Source organism: Astyanax mexicanus, chromosome 12 (assembly GCF_023375975.1).
Source record: "Astyanax mexicanus isolate ESR-SI-001 chromosome 12, AstMex3_surface, whole genome shotgun sequence".
NCBI classification, from domain to species: Eukaryota; Metazoa; Chordata; class Actinopteri; order Characiformes; family Acestrorhamphidae; genus Astyanax; species Astyanax mexicanus.
The window spans coordinates 35,079,839-35,102,405 of NC_064419.1; the positions used below are offsets into that span (position 1 = coordinate 35,079,839).

At 37.9% G+C, this 22,567-nt stretch overlaps 1 protein-coding gene across 1 annotated transcript in view; it reads right to left on the reverse strand.

Moving 5' to 3' along the window:
* dpysl2a (dihydropyrimidinase like 2a) overlaps positions 1–22,185 on the reverse strand; it is a 41,170-nt gene extending 18,985 nt beyond the window's left edge. Inside the window, exons 1-2 of the mRNA XM_007247209.4 lie at positions 21,794–22,185; positions 938–1,026 (exon numbers count right to left, since the gene is read on the reverse strand). Coding sequence (XP_007247271.3) covers positions 938–1,026; positions 21,794–21,835 — 131 coding nt within the window. The 5' untranslated portion in view covers positions 21,836–22,185. The remainder of the gene's footprint in view (positions 1–937; positions 1,027–21,793) is intronic.
* Positions 22,186–22,567: the final 382 nt, after the last annotated feature.

A 22,567-nucleotide genomic window follows, 5' to 3' on the forward strand; every position in this document is an offset into this window, starting at 1 on the left:
TAAATACAGGACCATTACTTTTTAGAGTACATGTAATGTGTGACACGTGTGTGTGTGTGTATGTGTGTGTATATATATATATATATATATATATATATATATATATATATATTTTTTTTTTTTTATATATACACCCTTAATGCCCTTAAGAGTAGTGGAAAAACCTGGTTTCCTTCACCTAATGGTGTACAGCTTATTTTTTTAAGGAGACATTATCTATATAGTTGTTCCAGGTTTCTACAATAAATAGTTAATTGAACAAAAAACCTTTGTTGTAATTTCTTTAAGGGTCAGTTTAATAATATATGTAACAAACTGTGATACCGTGATAACCGTGATACCGCGGTATTTTCTGAGACGGTTATCATACCGTGAAAATCTCATACCGTTGCAACCCTATATACAGCTCTGAAAAAAAATAAGAGCCCACTCCAGTTTCTGAAACAGTTTATCTGATTTTGCTATTAATAGGTATATGTTTGAGTAAAATAAACATTGTTGTTTTATTCTATAAACTACACACAACATTTCTCTCAAATTCCAAATAAAAATATTGTAATTTAGAGCATTTATTTGCAGAAAATGAGAAATGGCTGAAATAACAAAAAAGATGCAGAGCTTTCAGATCTCAAATAATGCAAAGAAAAGAAGTTCATATTCATAAAGATTTAAGAGTTCAGAAATCAATATTTGGTGGAATAACCCTGTTTTTAATCACATTATTTCATGCATCTTGGCATGTTCACCTTCACCAGTCTTACATACTGTTTTTGAATAACTTTATTCCACTCCTGGTGTAAAATCGAAGAAACTCATCATTCAAGTGGCCTTTTAATTTTTTCCAGAGCTATATATATATATACATATATGTAAAATAATGTTTTATGTATATGTATAATAATGTTTTTCCTGATTGTTCACAAAAACTCCCACTTACTTAATGACTCCATCTTCCATATAGATGTCAGCATGGAAGGACTGGTCATCGTTCACAATCTTCCCTCCCTTAATGAGGAGACGGTCACTCTGTGAGAAAAAAAGAAGAAGGAGAAAGAGACGTTAGATTTGTGATAGCGCTCTGCTCAGACTCGCAGTGCTGCACAACAGCTGTGTGCACCTGTTAATTCAGCACCACTACAAATCTCCTGATGTCATCCACCGCATACCAAGCTTTATATGGAATCTCACGGTACCGGATTAAATGCAGAAACACTTTGTTCTTTTATGTTTCATTAGCAACAAATGTTTGCAACCACTTGATATCTGTGTGGTCTAGCTGCTTCTACTGCAACTTAAACTTTAAAGATGTGGGTTTTATATTTTATTTATTACAATAGAAGATGATAAAGAGCATGTGCTGCATTTTTTAATGCTTTAGAGGCTAAAATCACCATTACAGTCTGAACAAAGAATTCATATACTCACGGACACTTGGTTCACTCTATGCGCGCAAAATCTTATGATTTTTATTGATACACGTAACACTTTTTTTGCAATAAGTTGTCTACTCGAAATGATATTTAATTTATAATCTAATTAACATGAATTTATTGATGAAATATCAAAATACGTTTTTGGTGTGTGTTCTTAATTCAATCAATTTAACACCAAAAATTAAAATATTGCTTTTAGCCAAGGGTGTCCAAACTACGGTATTTTAGAAATAGAATGAAAGTTGGCCCGCTGTTAAGCAGGTTTTTATAATGTGAGATTCAAAGTTTAAACGCTAGGTGTCAGAAACGGGCCAAAGAGTCGGAGAGAGTGCGCATTTCTAGCGCAGAAAAACGGGCAAAAGAGTCTAAAAGCGGAGAGAGGGCGCATTTCTAGCACAGAAAAACGGGCTAAAGAAGTTGCCATAATTAAGGAGTTTTACATTAAGAGACATCATGAAATTAAACATCAATTTGAAAAATCTTAGTTTGCACAACACTGTCAAAGATAAAGATAGTTAGTCGACAAAAAGAAAGTTAGCCCCCAACAAAAAAAGTTTGGACACCCCTGCTTTAGAGCATTGTTTTGCAATAAAAAAAATACCTTGGTGTTAACAGATAAGCTCTGTTTATGCCATTCCAAACCTTTACCTAAACTAGAGTATAAAAATTTCAGTATCAAGAAAAAATATAAGAATAATTTACAGGCTGTAGCAATATGCTGTTTGGCTCACTCATACATAGCCATTAAATGAAACTGAAAAGTATGCAATGGGAGGGTAACAACATTACATAATGCACGGTGCCACGTTGCTTACTACATTAATACATGCACTTCTAATGCAGGCACTTTACTTGTAACAAAAAATTTAAATGATAAATCATGTAGCGTGCAGTTTGGGACAACAGCACCTAGACCTGCCACAATATATATTTTTTGTGGACAATATATCGTCTAATAAATAATTTCAATAAACTCTATTGTTGTTATTTTAAGACCATTAAATGCCACAGATATATAGATATAATATAATAGCATGCATTACAAAGCAATTATACCCTTTTTATTACAACAGAATGTTTATTAATTATAATTTGGAATATATATATATATATATATATATATATATATATATATATATATATATATATATTTCTTCACCTACTGCAGTCACTGCACACTGTGTTTATGGAATCACAGTTATTGAAACATTGGTCATTATCGTGACATACCCAAGAGCGCCCACATTAAAAATGTATTGACATTAACATCTGTCTAAAAACTCCACAATCATTTAATACCATGTGGGGACAATGACAACCATTTATTCATTGGTGAAATCACCATTTTGTAGTCACCAATCTATTTTGTAGGCATTCTAGTAATTTATTTTATATATGAAAATTACATAATATTCCAGGTTTCACACTGGTAAAAACCCTTATATTGCAATATTAAAGGAAAAGAAACACAAGACGTCACTAAAAGTTAAAGATCCAACATGTCATGATATTAATAAAGGACCCAGTGAATCCAAACTAGAGTAAAATAATTGACATTGAGCAGATATGATAAATATAAAAAAAGTGCAAATTTGTCTTTTGTATCAAACAGCAAAAAGTTTTACCAACATGATTACATTAAATCTGTCTTACATGACACAGCACATCCTGCAGTGCAGTATTTGCACGTGCACGAATGATGACGATGCTGAAACAACATACTGTGCAGCACTAAAGTGCTTTAATCATTTCGTTCAGCTGAAAGTCATGTGGTTTAGAATATTGAACAGACCCAGAGTAAACGGTAACAGAAGGACTTGACAGCTAATTTTTTCACAAAATTTACCTAAATGCTACTCCAAGTAAAACAATCAGAATGCCAAAAGAGTATTAAACCATACACATCAAAATGAACTCCAAGGCAACAGATGAAAACATCAGCCTCAGGCCTGTAAATCTCAACTCAATCACAGCTACAGTAAATCCCCCAGTGCTGAATGAACTACACTGAAGTCCATAAACACTCAGACAACACTATCAAAGAGTGAGCATGCAAAAATAATTATAAGTTGCTTTTAATGTTAATTTAGCCAGTTTTTTGTTACTGTCGTACAAAGATATTGTTATATCTACAAAACAGCAACTTTAAATCCGGGAGTAACTCTGTTACTTTTTTCAGTAGCGAGTAATCTATCTAATTACTCTGACTGTAACTACACCTTACCTGCTCGTTACTTTAGCTGCTTAATTAACTTTTTTTTTAAACTTTGCGCATACAGACAAAGTGTGTGTGATTCACAAGGGACGGAAGGATGCCTGTGGGTTTACGTGTGGTTTGGCATGGTGAAGTGAGTGCGACGATTTGCGTGCTCTAATCAATTCAGTGATTGCTGTTGTAGTGTTGTGCCGGGGTCTGAGGCCTTCATTTGGTTTCTGCTGCGCATCTCTGTTGCTTTATCTCTTCCTATCATCACCATTTCGCTGTTCCACGGCTTTACTCCAGGTAGGAATATTACTCTCTTTTGTTTTTTAATTATTAGATATTTGTAGAATTTGTAGAGGTTAATGAGAGAATTGTTTTCAGACGTGGACAAGCCAAATTCCGTTTTAAGGACATTAAGCTCTCTTTAGCTGCTCCGGTGGTGCTGCTGTTTTCTCTTTTCCTCCTTGGTGAAGCTGTTTGATTAGATTCATTAGATTGTTGTTTTTGTCCATTCTTTTGTTTTGTTTATATATACATTTTTCCTTTGAGTGTGGTTTGGTTTGTTTAATTTCATCCCCTGACGCATATTGTTTTTTTCCGTTTTTTTCAGTATTACAAGTCTTAGTAATTTTCTTTGGTCGTGTAAAGTTTTTTGTTTCTTTTTTTTTTTATTAGTTAGATTATATTTTTGTCAACATTTTGGGTTTATTTTCGTTTGTTATTTTTCTAATAATAATAGTAATTACATAATTTATTTTCTACTTAATTTTTTGGGGGGCAAATAACACAGAAGTAACGCAATAGTTAATTTGTAGTGGAGTAACTCCGTTAGTAACTCAGTTACAGTTTTAGTTATAGTTATAGTTTTTTGGAGAAGTAATTAGTAACTATAACTAATTACTTTTTCAAAGTAACGTGCCCAACACTGCTTATGGAAATAAAATTGGATATACATACTGACTCTGGGCCTGACGATCTGGGCCTGTATGATACTGTAAAAACCTGACATTGCCATACTGTTTTCTGCTAAATATATTGCAATATTAAAAACTACGAAAATCATCACCAAATTTTACACCAAATTTACACACTTAAAACCCTTTACTTTTCCCAAAAATCGCCAGTGCGCCTTATAATCCGGTGTGTCAGGTAGTAAGGAGCAGTAAAGGCACTCCACTGTAGTACAGTTATACAGGAGTTTCAGTGAAGTTTCCCCAACACAAAGGCTGGAGCAGTATTAGCATTAGCCGCTGACCATGCTAAGCGGTAACTCTTTTGCCGTTCAGAGGTGAGTATATTTGACTGTAGTCTGCGTGTTTACCGTGTTAAAACAAGCTACTTGGGAAGAACAACATCTCAATATAAGCTTACTGTAAATAAACGGAAACGCTTTACTCACCAAAATAAAAGATTTTAGGAGAGAAATCTGTGTAGATTAACATCCAGCACTTGTTTAACTTTTTTTTTTTGAGGAATTACAGTTTTGTTTACTTTTTGTGTGCCTTATGGTGTGAAAAATATGGTACATGAATAAATGGCCATAGTCTAAATTAAACAGATTTCATACCACTATTTGTTTTTCTGTTGCAGTTGCATGTAGTTTATGATGCAAGAGGGAACTTTACCTGCATTACCTGCGTGTGGCAACAGAGGGAGCACTTCACACTGCACACTGTACTCATGTGACATAACTAGGCTGGAGGCAGAGTGCGGTAGAGGCCCACAGTGAACGCACACACCAAACTACTTCTTAGCCTGGGAACAATGAGTGCAGCTCCAAACCAAATGCAGAAATCCCTTTAAGGAGCTAAAATAATTTATAATGTTCTACATAAATACAGGATATCCAACGCTGACTTCGCACATGCATTTTTTATCCATATCGTGAATGTCGTGAATCCCTACTCTGGAGTCACCACATCATCCCCACCTAATTTCCTGCACTATGTGTGGCTGATGCTTATAAATGTAGACACTGAATGGAAGAATGGAAGAGAAAAGTGGTGTGAAGTCATCAAAACCTCACTGAAGAGCGTCCAGCCTTGGGCACGCATTCCATTCTAGATCAACACCAGAGGACACCAGCCTGCCAACATTTTCCCCAGCAGAACAACCACACACACACACTCCAGAATAGAAGGGGGCTAGTGAAGGAGCTGGGCTGCTTTTGGATGCATCACAGCCCGTAATTAAGCGCTGACAAGATGAGATAATTGCTGAATAAGTGTTAATCTATGGCTGAACCGGTGCAAATAAGTAGCTATCGTGTGCTTTTCTCTAGAGACCTACACAATAGCACTGAAACTCACGCACAAACCCTTACACTCAAAGAAATCAGTGTTTGTGTGAAATAAAGAAGAGTATGCTATTTTCTTCTCTCAGCATACTAAGAGACTCAGTAGAAGAGTAAAACCTTATGAACAATCCCCAAAAGCTCTGTGCTCACACAGTGTCTGACCCTGGTCTGTGATGTCAGCCTGTGATATCACCATCAGCTGCTACAAGTTAAAGACTGTAACGGACATCAAAGCAGCATGAATACTGAACACTGCTCAAATTTAATACTGTAATCTCTGTGGTGGAATAACTGGCCCTTTGATGAATGCTGAGGTGTTGCACTGCTATGTAGAACCAGATGTAACAGCAGCAGGACTCACTGAATAAAAGCTTCTCATCAATAAATAGTTTGGTAAATAATCAAATATTCATGATTCTCCTTTTTCCCATCTGAAACACAGGACATGTTTGATGTGCAGTACATTCTTTTCGCTTTGCACTATGTACAACAATAATGCACCAAACACCAAAAGGAAAGTCAAACCTCATAATTAGAGCTGAACAATATATACATATATATATATATATTTGAATATTGTGATATAATGTTTTTACCATATCACCTAGCTCTATCAGTGCTCTATTAGTGCATTCAGATTACATACACCAAGGGTGGTCGCTTTTATACCGTTCATATCGATATCGGAATTGTATCATATCAACTGAAATTAAGAAATGGATCATGACATAAATTTTTACCATATCATTCTGTCCTATTTATAATAAACGTTAATCACAAAAGAAATAAACATATTAAGCATTAGCCTCAGTTTTGAGCTGATTTGAGCTATACATAACACAAACAATTAATTTGTGATTTCACATTTACATGCCCATTACACTAATCAAGCCCAGTTAAGTTTAAGGATCAGATTCATGCCCCTAAAATTACTTTACAATATTTTTTCTTAATTTTCTACATACAAGTCAATTTAACTCACATAACAGGAGAGTATGTTATTTTACTTCCATTAAAACATACTAACGCATATCTAGTCATATGACTCTGCCCCTTTAAGCCTTGGACGTGGAAGCAACACATACATACCCCATTAAAGCCAGTGTAGAAATCTCTAATCTCTAAGTGCTGAATGTTTAATTCAAACCTTTTAAATCGAAATATGGGTCAAAACCATATCATCTGTCAAACATGGTGAAGGCACTGTAAGAACAGAGATGACTAATGACCCAAAACTACCCAAAATCAAGCATGCTTTTTACTTACTGAAGTCAAACAAGCAGTAACTGAAAGCAGCTGCAGTAAAGGCCTGACAAAACATCTTAACAGAGGATGGCTGCAAATAATTATTTATTTATAGTTGTTAATTTGTTTAATTACTATTTAGCTTGTGAAAGTGGAGGGACTATGTAATAAATTCCTAAATGGCCACTGCAACCTTTGTTAAAATCTCTTGAATTAAAGATGAAAGTCCAGTTTGGACCTCCAGACGGATTATGAGGTAAGTTGAAGTCACTGTTAAATTGTTATGGACTAGACTGCATATAAATACACTGGTTTACTATAGAGCACAGCATAGCATGGCCTTGCACATGCATAGTAGTCATTTTGCAGAATGTGCAGTATTCATTTTGCCCCTGTTCTCATTTTCCTTGACATGTCCACCAGTGGCAGGTTATTTGTGCCCAATGAAATTAGTATTACTCTGATCTTAGATATACTTGTATCATTAATATGGATTAGTGACTAGAATATGAAATTTTTTCCAGTATTGTGTATTTTAAAAATATTGCAATATATATAACCGAACAACAAAATATTACAATGTCTCATGTTTCATGTCAAATTAGAAATCTATGAATGAGACATTCAGTTTAAGGGGTATAACGGTAAGTGTATTTTTTTACGAACCAGCACGGTACAAGGGTCACAGTTCAGTTCGCGCAAATGCACGCAAACTACACGGCACAGGCAGTCTATAGGAGACTTGAAAGTACAATTAAAGTAATGCATAACTAATGTTCATAGGGTTGTTGCTAGAAAGTGTAGCTATAGCATTGTACCGAAAACATACTGAAGGTGTGAACTAAACCCTCTATACAGTTTCCAAGAAACGTGAACCATATTTTAAAAGCTCTGCAAGGCTTTGTCTGATTTACTGGACAAATGGGATGCTCTGCTAAAGGCTAACCATAGCCCGGAAAAGGGTTATGTAGTCTCCATTATAGCACTGTTCTAATGGGTCTATGTAGAGCATTCTCATTTCCAACAATCAGACAACAGACAAAATCAATGCCCTATATTTATACAGTATTTATGTAGTACGTTTGAATGCAGTAATGGAGCGCATGGTTCCGTGGGACTGAAAAGCACAGGAGAGTTATGATCTGCCAATTACTCAAACTGAACGGAGACATCCAAGAGGAAATGGGTTGCGAGGGCTCGTCTTCACTAAAACAAAGCCTCTCTGTTTGCTGTGCAGCTTTTCTACAACACACACACACATACACACGCTCACGTAAAACCGAATCCAAATCCAGCCCTTATATAGTGTCACGGTTGGCTGTCCCACAGCACTGCCACTGATGCTGTTAGCAGAAAAACATCTTGTGAACATTCAACCCGCCCTAACTTCGTTAGTCACAGCTCTGGACGGCGATACTCACAGAGCACCGGCATCTGAGTTTGCAATGTTTTCTTTTGGGCAATGTTTTGATTCTTTTTAAACATTCATAATTCAAAACAAATCAGACTACATCTTTTGTGCACATACACTATATGTCCAAATGTTTGTGGACACCCCTACTAATGAATGCATTCAACTACTTTAAGATGCACCCAGTGCTGACACAGGTGTGCAAACGACACAGTAGCATGTATGATTCCAGTAGAGAAACACTGGCAATAGAATAAGGGACTCTCTGGAGCAAATAAACATAATCCTATTGGCACTATGCCCAATACCAGGCATGGGCTTGATAGCATTGAGCTGTGGAACTATGTTGGAATGTTGGTGCTCCATCTAGTAGTTGTGAGATATGGGAGTTGGAAAGTTAGGAATGATGTGGGTGGTAATCATCTCAAGTAGAGGTCTGTACTCTACCCGTCAAAATATACTCATTCACATATACAGTGGAGGATGGACCGACAGACACACACAGATAGGACACACAGCATCTCCAATTCACCTTACCCAATAACAATATCAGCACAAAAGCTGATTTTTGCTGCACAGACAAATTAATTATTTTTTTCCGTTTCTGATTATATGAGGGGCCAGCTTTACTGAGGTGATGCCCTTTGTTTGGACTGTGGTAAGCAATGGCACAGCGCTATCCAGTGCTGTTTTGCAGTTTTAATAAATACATAAGTACATTTTAAGCACTAAATTTAAGTAATTTATACAGGAAGTCTTCCCCCCAGACAGAAGATGTACATGATAATTTACTAATCCAGTAATCAAAGAATATTTTAGTAATGATTATTAAAAACAAGCTCAACATTTTGTTAAGTCATTTTTTTTTTTATAATTTAAAATAACAGAAAAGGTCAAAAAATACATATAAATGGTTGTCCTAAAAATCATCATAGTACTTGTGGATCCTCACGGAACAGCCCTGTTTAGATTCTGAGGCTAGTGGAGAATGCCCTGTTTACACTTTTCTGTGCCCAAACTCCAGGCTTCCGGTAACTTGTATAACAACTTATTCAGGACCGACCTGATCACAATCTCTCTCTGTCACTCAAAGTCAGCCCACTTGGCAGGCCTGTTCATAACAACTTGTCGTGACTGGTTTAAAAGGATAATGTCTGATTATAATGAAGTAGTGACTCAGTTTCAATGAAGAAGTCAGTGGATTGGAAGGCTATTTGTTTATTGTTCTAATGCATGTTGGCCTGCTGGTGAATGAATGAGACTGGCACTGTTCCCATATTATGTAATACATATAAGGTCCTGTTAGGAGAGCAGAATCAGGGATGGAGGGCAACAATGAAACTTTTATAACCAGCATTTTCACAACTTAACTAATACAATAATATAATAATGTGCTTACACAATACAGTATGTGAAACGCTGCAATATGCAAGCCTTTTAATAAACTGCAGAATGTTGTGTCAGATGTGGGTGCACTAATACTTTAAGAAAAGTATGTGATTAAAACAAACTTTTAGTATTCTGGTTTGTTAAATTAAAGTTTTACAGGCACAAGTATCAAGTTTAACAGTTCAGTTCAAGTTTAACAAGTTTAAAATCTTCCACCAGCAGTGATATATTTGAATAGTTTTGGTGCTCTGTATTAGTGACACTGTGTTTACACACTGACATGCCACAATCATATAAAATAAGCTAAAAAACATCTGTTCAAATGGACAATGTTAGTCAGATACCATCAGTCACATTCATTACCACCCACTGCTCTGTCCACTACAGGTGATAATGCCTTCTACAATGTAATCACAGTACATACATGTACACACAGTACATACAAATGTGGATTGAGGAATATTAATGGGACTTCAGAAATGGAATGTTCCATCCATGCTCCACTATCAAACCTTTCCTTGAATCTGATAATTCATGTGATTTATGTCGAAAGCACTTTTCTAGGTGGTTCAGACTTTCTGACCAATTACAGGAAGTTGATGTAGTCTTTAAAAAAACAATAGGAAAAAAGAAATAGGTGCTGTCCTGAAATCCGACTCCCCTTGACGTGCAGTCGCGTCACACAGAAGCATAGAGAGAAATGTTTATACTGGGAATTCATTTATTTACTGTAAGAGTAGATTAACGCTTAATGTAAACAAGAAAGGAATTTGAAGATAATCTTTTACACTCATTCTGCTGCGGGGGAGTTAAGATTCTGAGAGCTAGAATTCGTCACAACACCTGGCAAAGCAACTCACCAAACTCATAACACTCTACAAACCAATTAATATGAAATATAGAGAGACAGTATTAATAAAAATAGTTCAAGGACTCTTAAAATGCTTTCTTTCAAAAATCTCTTTTTAGTATCATGCAAAACGCATAACTGTTGCAGGGAATCCAGGCCACATACAGAAAAGCATGCTTTCTGACAGCTGTATTTAAAAAAACAAACATGCAAGAATGTGAACCTTGACCTTGAGTTTGACTGAACTTTGACCACTGAACTTTTTACCTCTACATAATTCTCAAACCTGAAAAAGATTCACTGCACTGAGAAGCGCAGATGTGTCTGTCATTTCCTGTTACCCATCTGTGCTGAACTGAGAGAGGTCACTACCATTGAAGGTTATGGCACACTGTGACACTAGGCTGGTTTAACTGCATGGCCCAAATGTCTGCTGGCGCTCTGCTGACACATTTGGATGCTCTGGTTCCAGAATACATAAGCTGCAAAGAGGGTGTGCTACAGTCTTTCTCTAATTCTTTGTAACGGTTCAGATTTTTTAAGTTCAGGAGTTTTCTGCTGGTGATACGAGATACTTTCACTTTCCTAAAATATACAATTGTAATTACATAACATAAAACTTAGTTTTGTTTACACTATTAAACTATAATTGGTTCACCCATTTAAACAAAAACATTTATTACATGTGGGAACAAGCAATTAAACTGGGTTTATTCAACACAAAATGACTTCTGCCACAGATATAAAATTTTATGAAACAATTACAAAACTTTGCAGAGGGCGTTTTTTTTTTTTTGCAGAGAGAAAAACAGATTAACCAGCTAACGCTAAGCTAGACTGATTATACATCTGAAAAAAATGATCATAATGTAACATGAAATCTGTGACATATCGGCACTACATGCTGACACAAGCATGCTCTTTATGTCTCCAAGCACTGTTCGATTTCTTTACATGCCACAACACTAAACACAGCATTGTGATGTTACTACATTACATTAAAGCCATTTTAAGACTCCAGAAAGCTACTATACTAGTTTTGTACAGCTTGCATGTTTAGTAAACAGATGCTAAAGTGATACAGAATGCTTTATTTTATTTAATTTATGCAAGTAGAACATTAAAAAAATTATCGAGATGTTTAGCAGCTCTACAAGCTGGTATTTATTGCGTGCAATGCACTGCTACACTACTGGGGGGGGGGGGGGGGGGATACACTTGCATCGCATTGTATGCGTCACACTGTGGGGCTATGCTGTAGGGCAGTAGAGTGTTTGAGTAGTTTCAGCATGGTGGCCTACTTTTAAATGTGCTTAAATCTTGAGTGAAATGCTTTAATGAAAAAAAATCACTTTAAAACTTAATAACACTAAACAAAGAAATAACACTGGATCAGTTTTAGTTTTAGTTGCTAAAGATTTCAGTATGATTACTGAAAAAAGTAAAAGCTTTTAACATAATTTCAAATGGACAACCAAATGTTTAAAGGTATTACAGGTCTTTTCTGGGTGAAATAGTGTGCAATTTAATACATTTAGCTGGCTCCACCAGTCAAATGTATAGCCAGCCGTAGTAATCACAGTAATCCGCTGAAGGTCTTGAGTGCTGGCTTAATGAATCTTTACATAAGAGTGGCCGCCTGAACCCTGTTCCTCAGGGCAATGACTTCCTGTTTCTGGAGAAAGCTCCTGTCACATCCCGAGCCTGGCCATAGAGATAAGATTTAAGCAAAGGTTTCACCAAAATAGCATCTGATGTGTTTCTGCATGCCCCAGCATTTTCTTGGAGATAAGACTGCATATTTTCTCAAAGCACTGATATTTGGGCTTGATAAACTTTTGAAATAAGCTTTTGAAATAACCTAGAAATACATACATTCACTGATCAATTCATTCTAAAAAAATAAAGGGCCTGTTTTTGCTTTTAAACAGCTTTAAATCTTTGTGGCGCTGTGGCTTCCACAAACTGTTGGAAACATTCCTTTGAGATTCTGGTCCTTGTTGACATGATTGCATCACACAGTTCCCGCAGATATTTCAGGAGCAATTTCATGCTGTGAATCTCCCTTTCGACCACATTCCAGTGAGATGGGATGTCACTGTGTCACAGTAGTTGTTAGATGATGGGTAAATTGTGGCAATGGCACATGATCAGCAACAATACTCAAATAAAATGTGGCATTCAATCAATGATTGATTTATAGCATGTTAATGGCCAAAAGTGTTCCAAGAAAACATTCCCAGTGCCAGTACACCAGCTGCTGTTGGCACAATACAGATTGGGTACTTTCTTACAGATTTTCAGGTGGACAGCCACGCTGTTAATCTGGAGTTTTTATTACAGTTATGTAACAGTTACACTAGAGACAGAAAAAGTAGGCAAATGCATGGTGATCAGCAGTTACAGAAGTAATCAACCAGCCCTTCTGGCACCAACCATGATGACACACTCCAAATCACTAAGATCACATTTTTTCTTATTTCTGATGCTTGATGTGGTGTGATCTGCAGGCAGATATTTGGTTTAGATTGGCTAAACAATTGCATAAATTAATAGGTATGTATGCATTTCTAGTAAAGTGCTTAGTGGGTATTTATAGGAATGCACAATAACATCGGAAGCAAATCATTAACTGGCCTATGTTCAGTTTACCTTTATTTAAAAATGGTATTTAATTATGTATTTATTTTATATTGAATATTTAGATCAGAGAGCTACTATGCTATAAATATCTATACTATGTTTCACAGTAATGCCAAGCAGGTGGATTTAATTCCACCTTCCACCTTGGCTGACAAAATAATATTTTACATGAAATACACTTTATATCAGCTTTGACCCAGAAATGCCATTTCTTATATGCACTGATAGAACGCTACGCTATATAAGCATTTTAAGAAGTCTCAAACCTCTAATTCGACCATGGATTCTGGGTGGCCTAACTCAAAATCCAAAGGCTGATTTCCTCCTCGTGCAGTACAATCCACAAATCTTCATTGTGGTTTTGTTAGCAAGCAAAAAAGTAGCACATATGAATCACTCAGTATATTTTTCTTCACTTTTCTTCACACAGTGCACAAAGACAATATTACAGTTTTCATTATGTGACCACTGTGCATCAATCAAATATGCCATCACTCAATACATCACTTCCAGTTGTGGCTACACAACTGCATTAGCTTCCTTCCTTCAGGGGAGTGTTAATAGATCCCAACTGAGCTCTTGCACAGTATGTGGACAGCGAAAGTGGTGGTAAGTGGCGGATGAAGATGTGCTTGTAGCTGCCCTCTCTTCGTCTTCAGCTGGACTTCCTGTAGCTCACTGCATCGTAGCTGGCCTACTTCACGTTCCACCCTCTCTTAGGCAAGCCTCCCTTGGGAACGTGGGGGGTTGCTAATGAGGGCCTGCAGAGAGTCTCCCATTCTATACTCAAACCTTCTGTGCCCTACTAAATGGAAATCTTGCAGCAGGGATGTCCTTAACCCATTCAGAAACATGAAAGTTATGAAAAAAAAATACTATAGAAAGGTAAGACATACTTCTGGAATCAGGGCGACACAACTTGCTATGGGCAGCAGCGGTTTGCGATTTGATGTGATCTCTGAGAATGCCAGGCCACTAACTAGGTCAAGCCCTTCAAGATTCCTGAACGTACAGTCATCCTGAGCACTGATGGATAAGCTGCAGAGGAGCTCCTGTGGCCGATCAGAGGGAAAGCTTTAATGGACTTTGTCTTTTGCGTACGCTCTGAGGCATTCCTCTAAGGAATAGCACAAATCTTCTGAGGGCTTTGTGTTTCCTTTGCCAGGTCAGGCTTATTCCTCCTTCTGATACATTACATCGTATGGCCGCGTCTGGTTTTGTTGTTACAAAGGGATCTGTAGCATGTCCTCGTCTCTAGACAAAGTACAGAACTTCTGGCCATCCCACGCACATGTCCACTGACAAATTAATGTCTTTAACAGCGAATGTTTAAACAACCGCAAGTCACTCTTTTCCTTTTTTGTAGGCTGATATACTGTAATTTCCTAAACGCTCACTCAGGACTGTAATTTACGGAGCATGCACACTTAGGACACTGAAAGTGTATGACCAGGTGTCCTGAGATAACGGTAGAGTGTGTGTGCTGATCTATTTCACAGTTAAGGAACATTCCCAGTGAAGCAGCGGGGAGTTCTGGGAAAAACTCCAAAGCAGGTTTTGGTTGTTTTCCCATCTAATAACTTTTAGATGTATGTTTTATCATTGCCATAAGCAGGATGAGGGAGTCATGCGACTCTGCAAGTCCAGGCGTAATCGGCGGATGTTTACACTGGCTACATAAAACTGAATGCATGATTAAAGAAGCTAACTGGCAACCCAAAAGACATCATCTCAAGGGGAAACGGGTATTTTGAATTCTTTTTCTAAAAGATCATGAAATCAGAGATCTCTAACGAAAAGCACCCAGCAACAGAGACAATTTGTATAGTGGAAAAAGATCATCTGCTAAACCACTTTTTACCACACGCCGTAATTAAGACATATCCGTTCCTAATCATTGCGGTTGGTTCTTTGGTAGAACAATTACAAGATGGAAAATATCCTCGTCACATCATAAAAGTAAGGGAACTCTTGTAAATCAAGGGTCGGCTAAAACCAGGCACAGGAAATTAGGTCTTCCTTAAACTGTAGCTGTTGTTTTATAGCTTAGTAGATTCAGAGGTGGATGAATAAAAGTGTAAAAATAAACTTAAACATGGTATTTCTAATCTTTTCCTGCCGGCATTCCATATAGCATGCACTGTTGCAGGCCTGCCAATACTAGAGAAAAAAACTTTAGGAAACAGTGATCTCAGAGGAATTGTGTATCAGACTGAGGTTTAAAAGGTTTATCTATACCAATAACAAAATTTAAACCATAAAAGGCAAACATGTCATCCTAAAGAAAAAGTTCTATGGAACTTACGCTCGAGTAAAAAATCACAGACTGAAGCGTTTTAAGTATAACCTAACATATATGATCCTGTAAGTTCTTCCTAAATAATGTCAGACTGAATAACCGCAGAGGTAGCATAAAAGGCACATGCTAGTCATTTCTCAGGGATAAAACTCTTGGCTGAGGAACAGAAGGTCTCTATACACTTCTTTTTTCATAAAAACATGATCTCAGCTTGTCTAATTGTGGAAAGTTTGCACTGCTCCTCACTGAGGTAAAATTTTTCTTCAGTGATGAAGGTTGAGTCAAGTAAGTCTCCCTTCTCTCCTGCCATGCTTGTACAGCAAGCATGCATTATCAATAATAAACTAGAAAAATGCATTTCTGAAGGAACCGCAAGATGGTCGCGAAGCAGAATGAAAGAGACAAGGGATGAAAATACTAAAGATGAGTGTAAGTCAATGTGAGCTGCTCTTCAAGAGAACATGTAGTTTGGTGACTGGTGGGCAAATTAAACCTAAACTTGACCTAAGACAAATATGAATAGGAGTGAATAGGAGAATCGAGTAAAAATAAATTACAAACAGAGGTGCCTGGATTACTATGTCTGTGGATAAGATCTCTGAGGGAGTAAACAATACTCCATGCCTTGGATGTGTGGGAAAACATTTGGGAGTGAATAGGAGAAATGAGGGATTCAAAAATTGCAAATAGATAAGTGCTGGGTCAGTATGGTTGTGGGTTTAAGCTTGAAGAACTGCCCCAAACGAGTTCATTCAGTTTGGTAGCTGTGAAACAAAAGGGAGATTGGGATTTGGTAGTAATAAAAATGAATGGGAGTGAACTGGAATAATGAGGAATAAGAAGAATGTGACAAACAAGAGATTGGTTATCTGAAATTGTGTATTAGTTACGCAGAAGTACAGTAGATGTGTGCTTAAAAAATGAATGCGATCCTTTATGGGTGAACAAGTACACGTATCCAAAAACTGTATACAAGCCCACATCACACAATTAGATTAAGCAATCTGTAGCTGGATCGGTGTTGATATCTTAATACCTGTGGGATGAGTTTTGCTGCTTTACAATGTGTCATAATAAAACCATAATAATAAAATCAATATGTTATAAAGGAGGGAGGATTACCTTTATTAGTGTATGGACATTTTAAAGTTTAAAGTGGGGGCGCAGAGTGGTCCAGCTGCCACTATGAGTGGGAGGTCGCAGGTTTGAACCCCAGCTAATGCAGCTTTGCCATCAAGCTACCGGCGCTCAGAGGGAGCAAAACTGGCCCTGCTCCCTCCGGGTGGGTAGATGGCGCTTTCTCTCCCCACAGCAGCACAGGCCGTCTGTGAGCTGATGTACCAGAACCGAGCCGCTGCGCTTTCCTCAGAGCGCGCTGTGATGCTGCTCGGCAATGCTGCCTAAGCAGCAGCTCGAAAAGAAGTGGTAGCTGACTTCACATGTATCGGAGGAAGCATGTGTTAGCCTTCACCCTCCTGGTGTGTTGGGGCATTACTAGTGATAGGGAGAGTCCTAATGAGTGTGTTGGGTAATTGGCTATTTAAATTGAGGAAAATGGGAAAATTTTGATATAATATATATATAAAAAAAAGTTTAAAGTGACCGCCTGTAAATTTTAAGGATTTAGAGACCTCTCTGTCAATAATGTGTAATTGTACAGAGCATGTAGAAAAGTATTTTAATGTAAATAAATTGCTGTCTGTTAAATTATGTGTTACGAAACACTGTCTAAACAAAGACAGGAATTACAGCCAACAAACCTACAAGACCAATTTTTAGAATGAATATATAAGATGTTGCAGGGATGGTCGTTCCTGGACACTGACACTATTAATTAGAATATTTTGTCCTCTCTCGATTCAGGAAAAATGTTAAATGTTAAATGTTAAAGAAAGAATCTGAAGGACTGCTGCTTTAATTTCAGCACACCAAAATAGATGTATCAACTCCTGACTGACATCACTGTCTGATTTGTCTGGCAGAGACAGCTGAGAGAAAAAGCCATATAATTACTTTCAAATACTCTGCAATTTTATTGGTCTGTTTCATTAACTCAGCTGAGGTCTCTTAACCACTGTTACGCTGATATGCCTCACTATTTACCGCAATAGGCTAGCTTCTGATTAGGTGCTACATTCCAGTGGTCGCATTGCTCAAAAGGTTCACACACCACTCATGGCTTGTGTTGAGGTGAGCTGTGGTTACCTCATTGGGCCCACTTTTACTACTCTGTATTTTAACTGTCAGGCACCAGAGAGAGCATGTCATTAGAAATTGCAATGTCTGTTGTTCACCAAAACTGCTCTTTAATTTGTCTATTGGAAAGAAGTACTATTAGATTTTGATTTAAACAGTGAGCTCAGATGGTGAATAAAGACCAGATCATTAATATTGCAAGAAAAAGGAACTGGTCACTGTTGATTATGTAGTTAATTGCAGATGAAGTCAACATTGTTGGCCTTGTGGAACAGTGTCTGGGGCGCAGGCTTACACAGACTGGCCTCAAAAAACATGCCTAAAATGTGGGCCAGGGGTGTGTGTAGTGTCTGTGTGTGTGTGTGTGTGTTTAAAGAGTGAAGGGCAGTGTTCAGGCTGCATTTGTTACTGTGTTACAGAGTGACACCATCAGACACTGCTGAGACAGCTGAGGGCAGAAAGAAAGACAGGCAGAAAAAAGGAGAGACAGAAAGAGAGTGATACAGAGACAGATGAGAAACAAAAAGAGATGGAATAGAGAAAGAAGACCGAGGCAACAAAAAAATTTAGACCAGTTCAATTTTCATTTATATTCTTAAAAATGTCTTTTCAACTCTAGCATTACAAATGAATTTAACAATTAGGTTTCCATGTGCTAATATTAGCAAGTTTAAAAAAATCTTCTCAGTTTTAAAAGTTATTCTGCCATATTGTTGGATTTTACTAAACACTAAAAGGAACTTCAAATTCAGCAGGTCTCACTGCTGGGTGGTAGTGGGGGGTAGCTATCTAAGTAAAGTAAAGCTACGCAAACAAAACTGTAATAAAAAAGACTCTATTTTAAAGTCATACGAGTGCCGGATGTAAATCTACACAGATTTCTCTTCTTAAAACAGTTTGTAGTAAGTAAAGCACTTTGTTTATTTAGAGTAGGCTTAGATTCCCGAATTTCTCCACCACTAAAACTTGAGCATTAGCATTGGTGGCTAACCACTAATGTAAATTGTTTTATAATACTGTGGAAATCTTACACTTACTGGACAAACTAGACATTTACAGTAAAAATTCTAGGTGGTCTATAAGATGTTTTATCTTGCAGAAGAGGGTGGGGCCTACCAAATAAGTAGACAAGTCTGGCTCTAATTGCAAATCTGAAACATGGCTTGATTTCTACAGAACGTAAAGAAATGAAACCATGGTGCTCATTCTTACACAAAGTCACTGCCATTATCGCTACACAACTTTTAGATGAATATGGAGTAATATAATTTCAGCGAATGCTGCCTATGACATCTTTTTTTAAACTTTTGATTCATAACCTGTTTTTGAACTCTTTCTGTGTTTCCTGGTGGGATTAGGCCTTCAATAACATACTGCCTACTCTAGTCTAATTACAGTTAAATGTATTATGTATTAGTATGTATTATGTATGATAATACCTCTGCACATCATCAAGCAGTGACTCATTAGGATTTGCATTAGGATTTGCAATATAGAGACTGTATCACTGGCAGATACCTGCTGAGGAGACTCAACTCCAGGCCTTAAGATGGCAGAAGCTTAGCTGGGTGTCTAAAGGCTGTGGGCAAGATTTAACAGCACAAGCCTAGAAGCCGTTCATCTCCCTGTCCTTTGTCACTCTCTCTTTCTGTCTCTCTCTCTCTCTCTCTCTCTTTATCATTCTGTCCTATTTCACAACCTGATCACCATCGTGCATGTTATGCATCCACATTTCTCTACTAAGAACAATAGAACCAAGACATTTTCAGTCTACTCAGATCAGTCCATCACTGTGCTGTGTGTCTGTGTGGCACCAGCTAGTCACCATAGAGAATAATGCTGTTCAGGCTGCCGCTCACTCTGTGCGATATAGTTCACATCCATTGACCTACTTTTCCAAAGAGGATTTTCATTCATTCTATTCTAGAGACGGTTTTCTCTATTTCACAGGGTTATCAAAGCGGCGTGACAGTTTTTCAGCTGTGCTGGTAGTGGTGGGGAGGGTTTGTACTGGGGGGGAGTGTTGAGGGGGTAAGAAGCAGCTTAAAGGAGCTTGAATTTTAAATACATGAAAAGCAACCTTCTATCTTTCATAGGTGGATGCTTCAAGCTCACACACAACCTTATATGCCTCTCAAACCTCTCAAGGATTTTTCACTGCTGCAGACTCTTATGTGGCAGTGATTTTTACATTTTACACTTAACCTTAACTGAAATATGAGAATGTTATGTTTTCAGCATGTTTAACATAAAAGCCTGAAGGAGGCTGCTTATTATTCATAAAAAAAATTAAAGTAACTTTTCCTAATTAAATGTAGAGAAAACAATAGCATCATTGTAATGTCTCTTGTTACGCAATAACTAAAAATCTAAATCGTAATTGAAAATCACTTATATACTTTTTTTTTTACAATATTTCCCAGCTCTACCTCTCATTATCTTTGGGCTCAATTAAGGGTATGTCATATTGTATCATACGCAATAATACTGCCAACATTTTTGTATCTTGCCATACCACCCACCCCTAATTATCACATCAGGGTATATCTACTAGAGACAGATTATATCTGTCCAGCATCATTCATTTTACCTTAGTCCTAGATATATGGAGATATTTAGGGTGCATTATTAGTATCTTGACATTCTGGATCACTGACTTCTGTTAAAAATTTGATAAAATTCTTTTTTTTGGATTTTTGAAAATCTCAGTTAGGGGTGTGCCATATCATATTGTATACAATAACAATTTTTTTTTATTTTTATTTTGTTGCAGTAGTGTAGTGTTTTATCATATTGCCAAGAGTATCGTTATTGTGAAAACACAATGCAATATTGTGATATTATTTTAGGACCATATCGCCCACCCCTAGTCTTAATTCAATGTTTAACATAACATGACTTAATTTTTGTATTTTGTGTCAATATAACAAAAGTAGTAATGCAATAGTAGTAATGCAGGAAACAAAAAACACTGACATAAATTGACATGTTAAATTATCATCATTTTTTGGGATGTTCATGTTGCTGGGGAAAATTGCAAGTATAAATGGCTTTAGTAAATCTGTGGATAACTGGAGGGTTGCATTATCATTATACATATCAATGGCATGAACTGCCAAGAATCTTAAAATGACAATTATATTGTGGGACGATATACCGTGCACAACAATTGGCCTATACAAGACAATAAAAGAGGCAATTCCACCAGACAGCACACAATTAAGGGCCATTTCTTCAAGCAATGCATTGTATTCCATTGATTCTAGACACCACACTATGGTGGGCAGCTGTTTTAAGGCTTACCACTGGAATAAAAATGCAAAGGGACAGCAGGCCTGAAGGAGCTGAAAGAGGGCATGGCTGTGAAATTGTAAGGAGAAATAAATCTTTCACATAGCTCCACAATTGAGACAATTCTCCTGACATAACTGGACTAAAGAGGAGGTAAGCAGTGTAGACGATGATAGCCATGACACTAGACAAGCTCAGCTAGGTTATATATTCCTCACTGAGAAAAAAAGACACAGCAGCTTCAGACAGGCATGTCCGTCCATTCAGAGGCTATGTGTGTGTGTGTGTGTGTGTGTGAGCTCTGGCTGTCATTTTGGGTTTATTATTTAAGCTGGCTGTAAGAGACATTCCCAAACCACCCATCTCTCTCTCTCTATCTCCATCTCTCTCTATCTAACGTTATCTGTACTGCTGTCCTCAGAGCTTAATCCCCCTATAGCGGTCTCTCTCTCTCTGTCACACCACAGACCGGGGGTTCGGTGACTGTATTCCCGCTAAACCCCGCTGTTTCACGCTCTCAGTGCTCCGGGTACTCACGGTGATGCGGGGGATGTTCTTCTTGCCCTGGTATCCGGACATGTCGGCGGTGGTGGCGGTCGCTCCGGGTGTATTGTTCGCCGCTAGCCGTGCAGGAGCTGATGCTCAGCGTCGCCGCTTCTCTGGAAACACGCAGGAATAATAACGGACGAGCCCAAACGCGGGGTCTCTCACAGACGCGCTCGCGGTTAATAAACAGGTGAAAGGATAGAAACGAGCCCCTTCAGTTCCGCTGCCAGCCCTTATTCCCCCTTTCTCCCTCCGACCAGCTCTGCGACAACGCGACTCCGACTCCAACCGAACGCTTCGCCGACGAGCAGAGATTTGCACGGCGGAGATTTTCCAGCGCGCATGCGCAGCGCCCCGCCCTGCTCCGCCGCTTACATTAGTTGTAGTTGTGGAAGAGAGGAGAGCCGTAGAGCTGCTAAATCCTAAATCCTCAAACCAGCCCCAGGAATGCTGCTTTAACAATTAGTGGAGCAGACTCTGACCAAAAGAGCCGATTTACACTCATTTACCGCTCGAGTTAACTCCAGTCTGCTGCTGTGTGTGTGCGCGCGCGCGCGCGTGTGTGTGCAGACAGACAGCAATGTGATGAAAGGGCTGAAGGATGCTGGAGGAGAACAGGGCTTTATGCTAATTGGCTGCTAGCTGGATGCTACGCTGTTGCTAGGTGGATGGTATGGTGTCCCAGATGGTCGCTATGGTGTTGCAAGGGGGTCGCTGTGGTTCTCAAGGTTGTTGCCATAATGTTGGAAGGTGGTTGCTATGGTG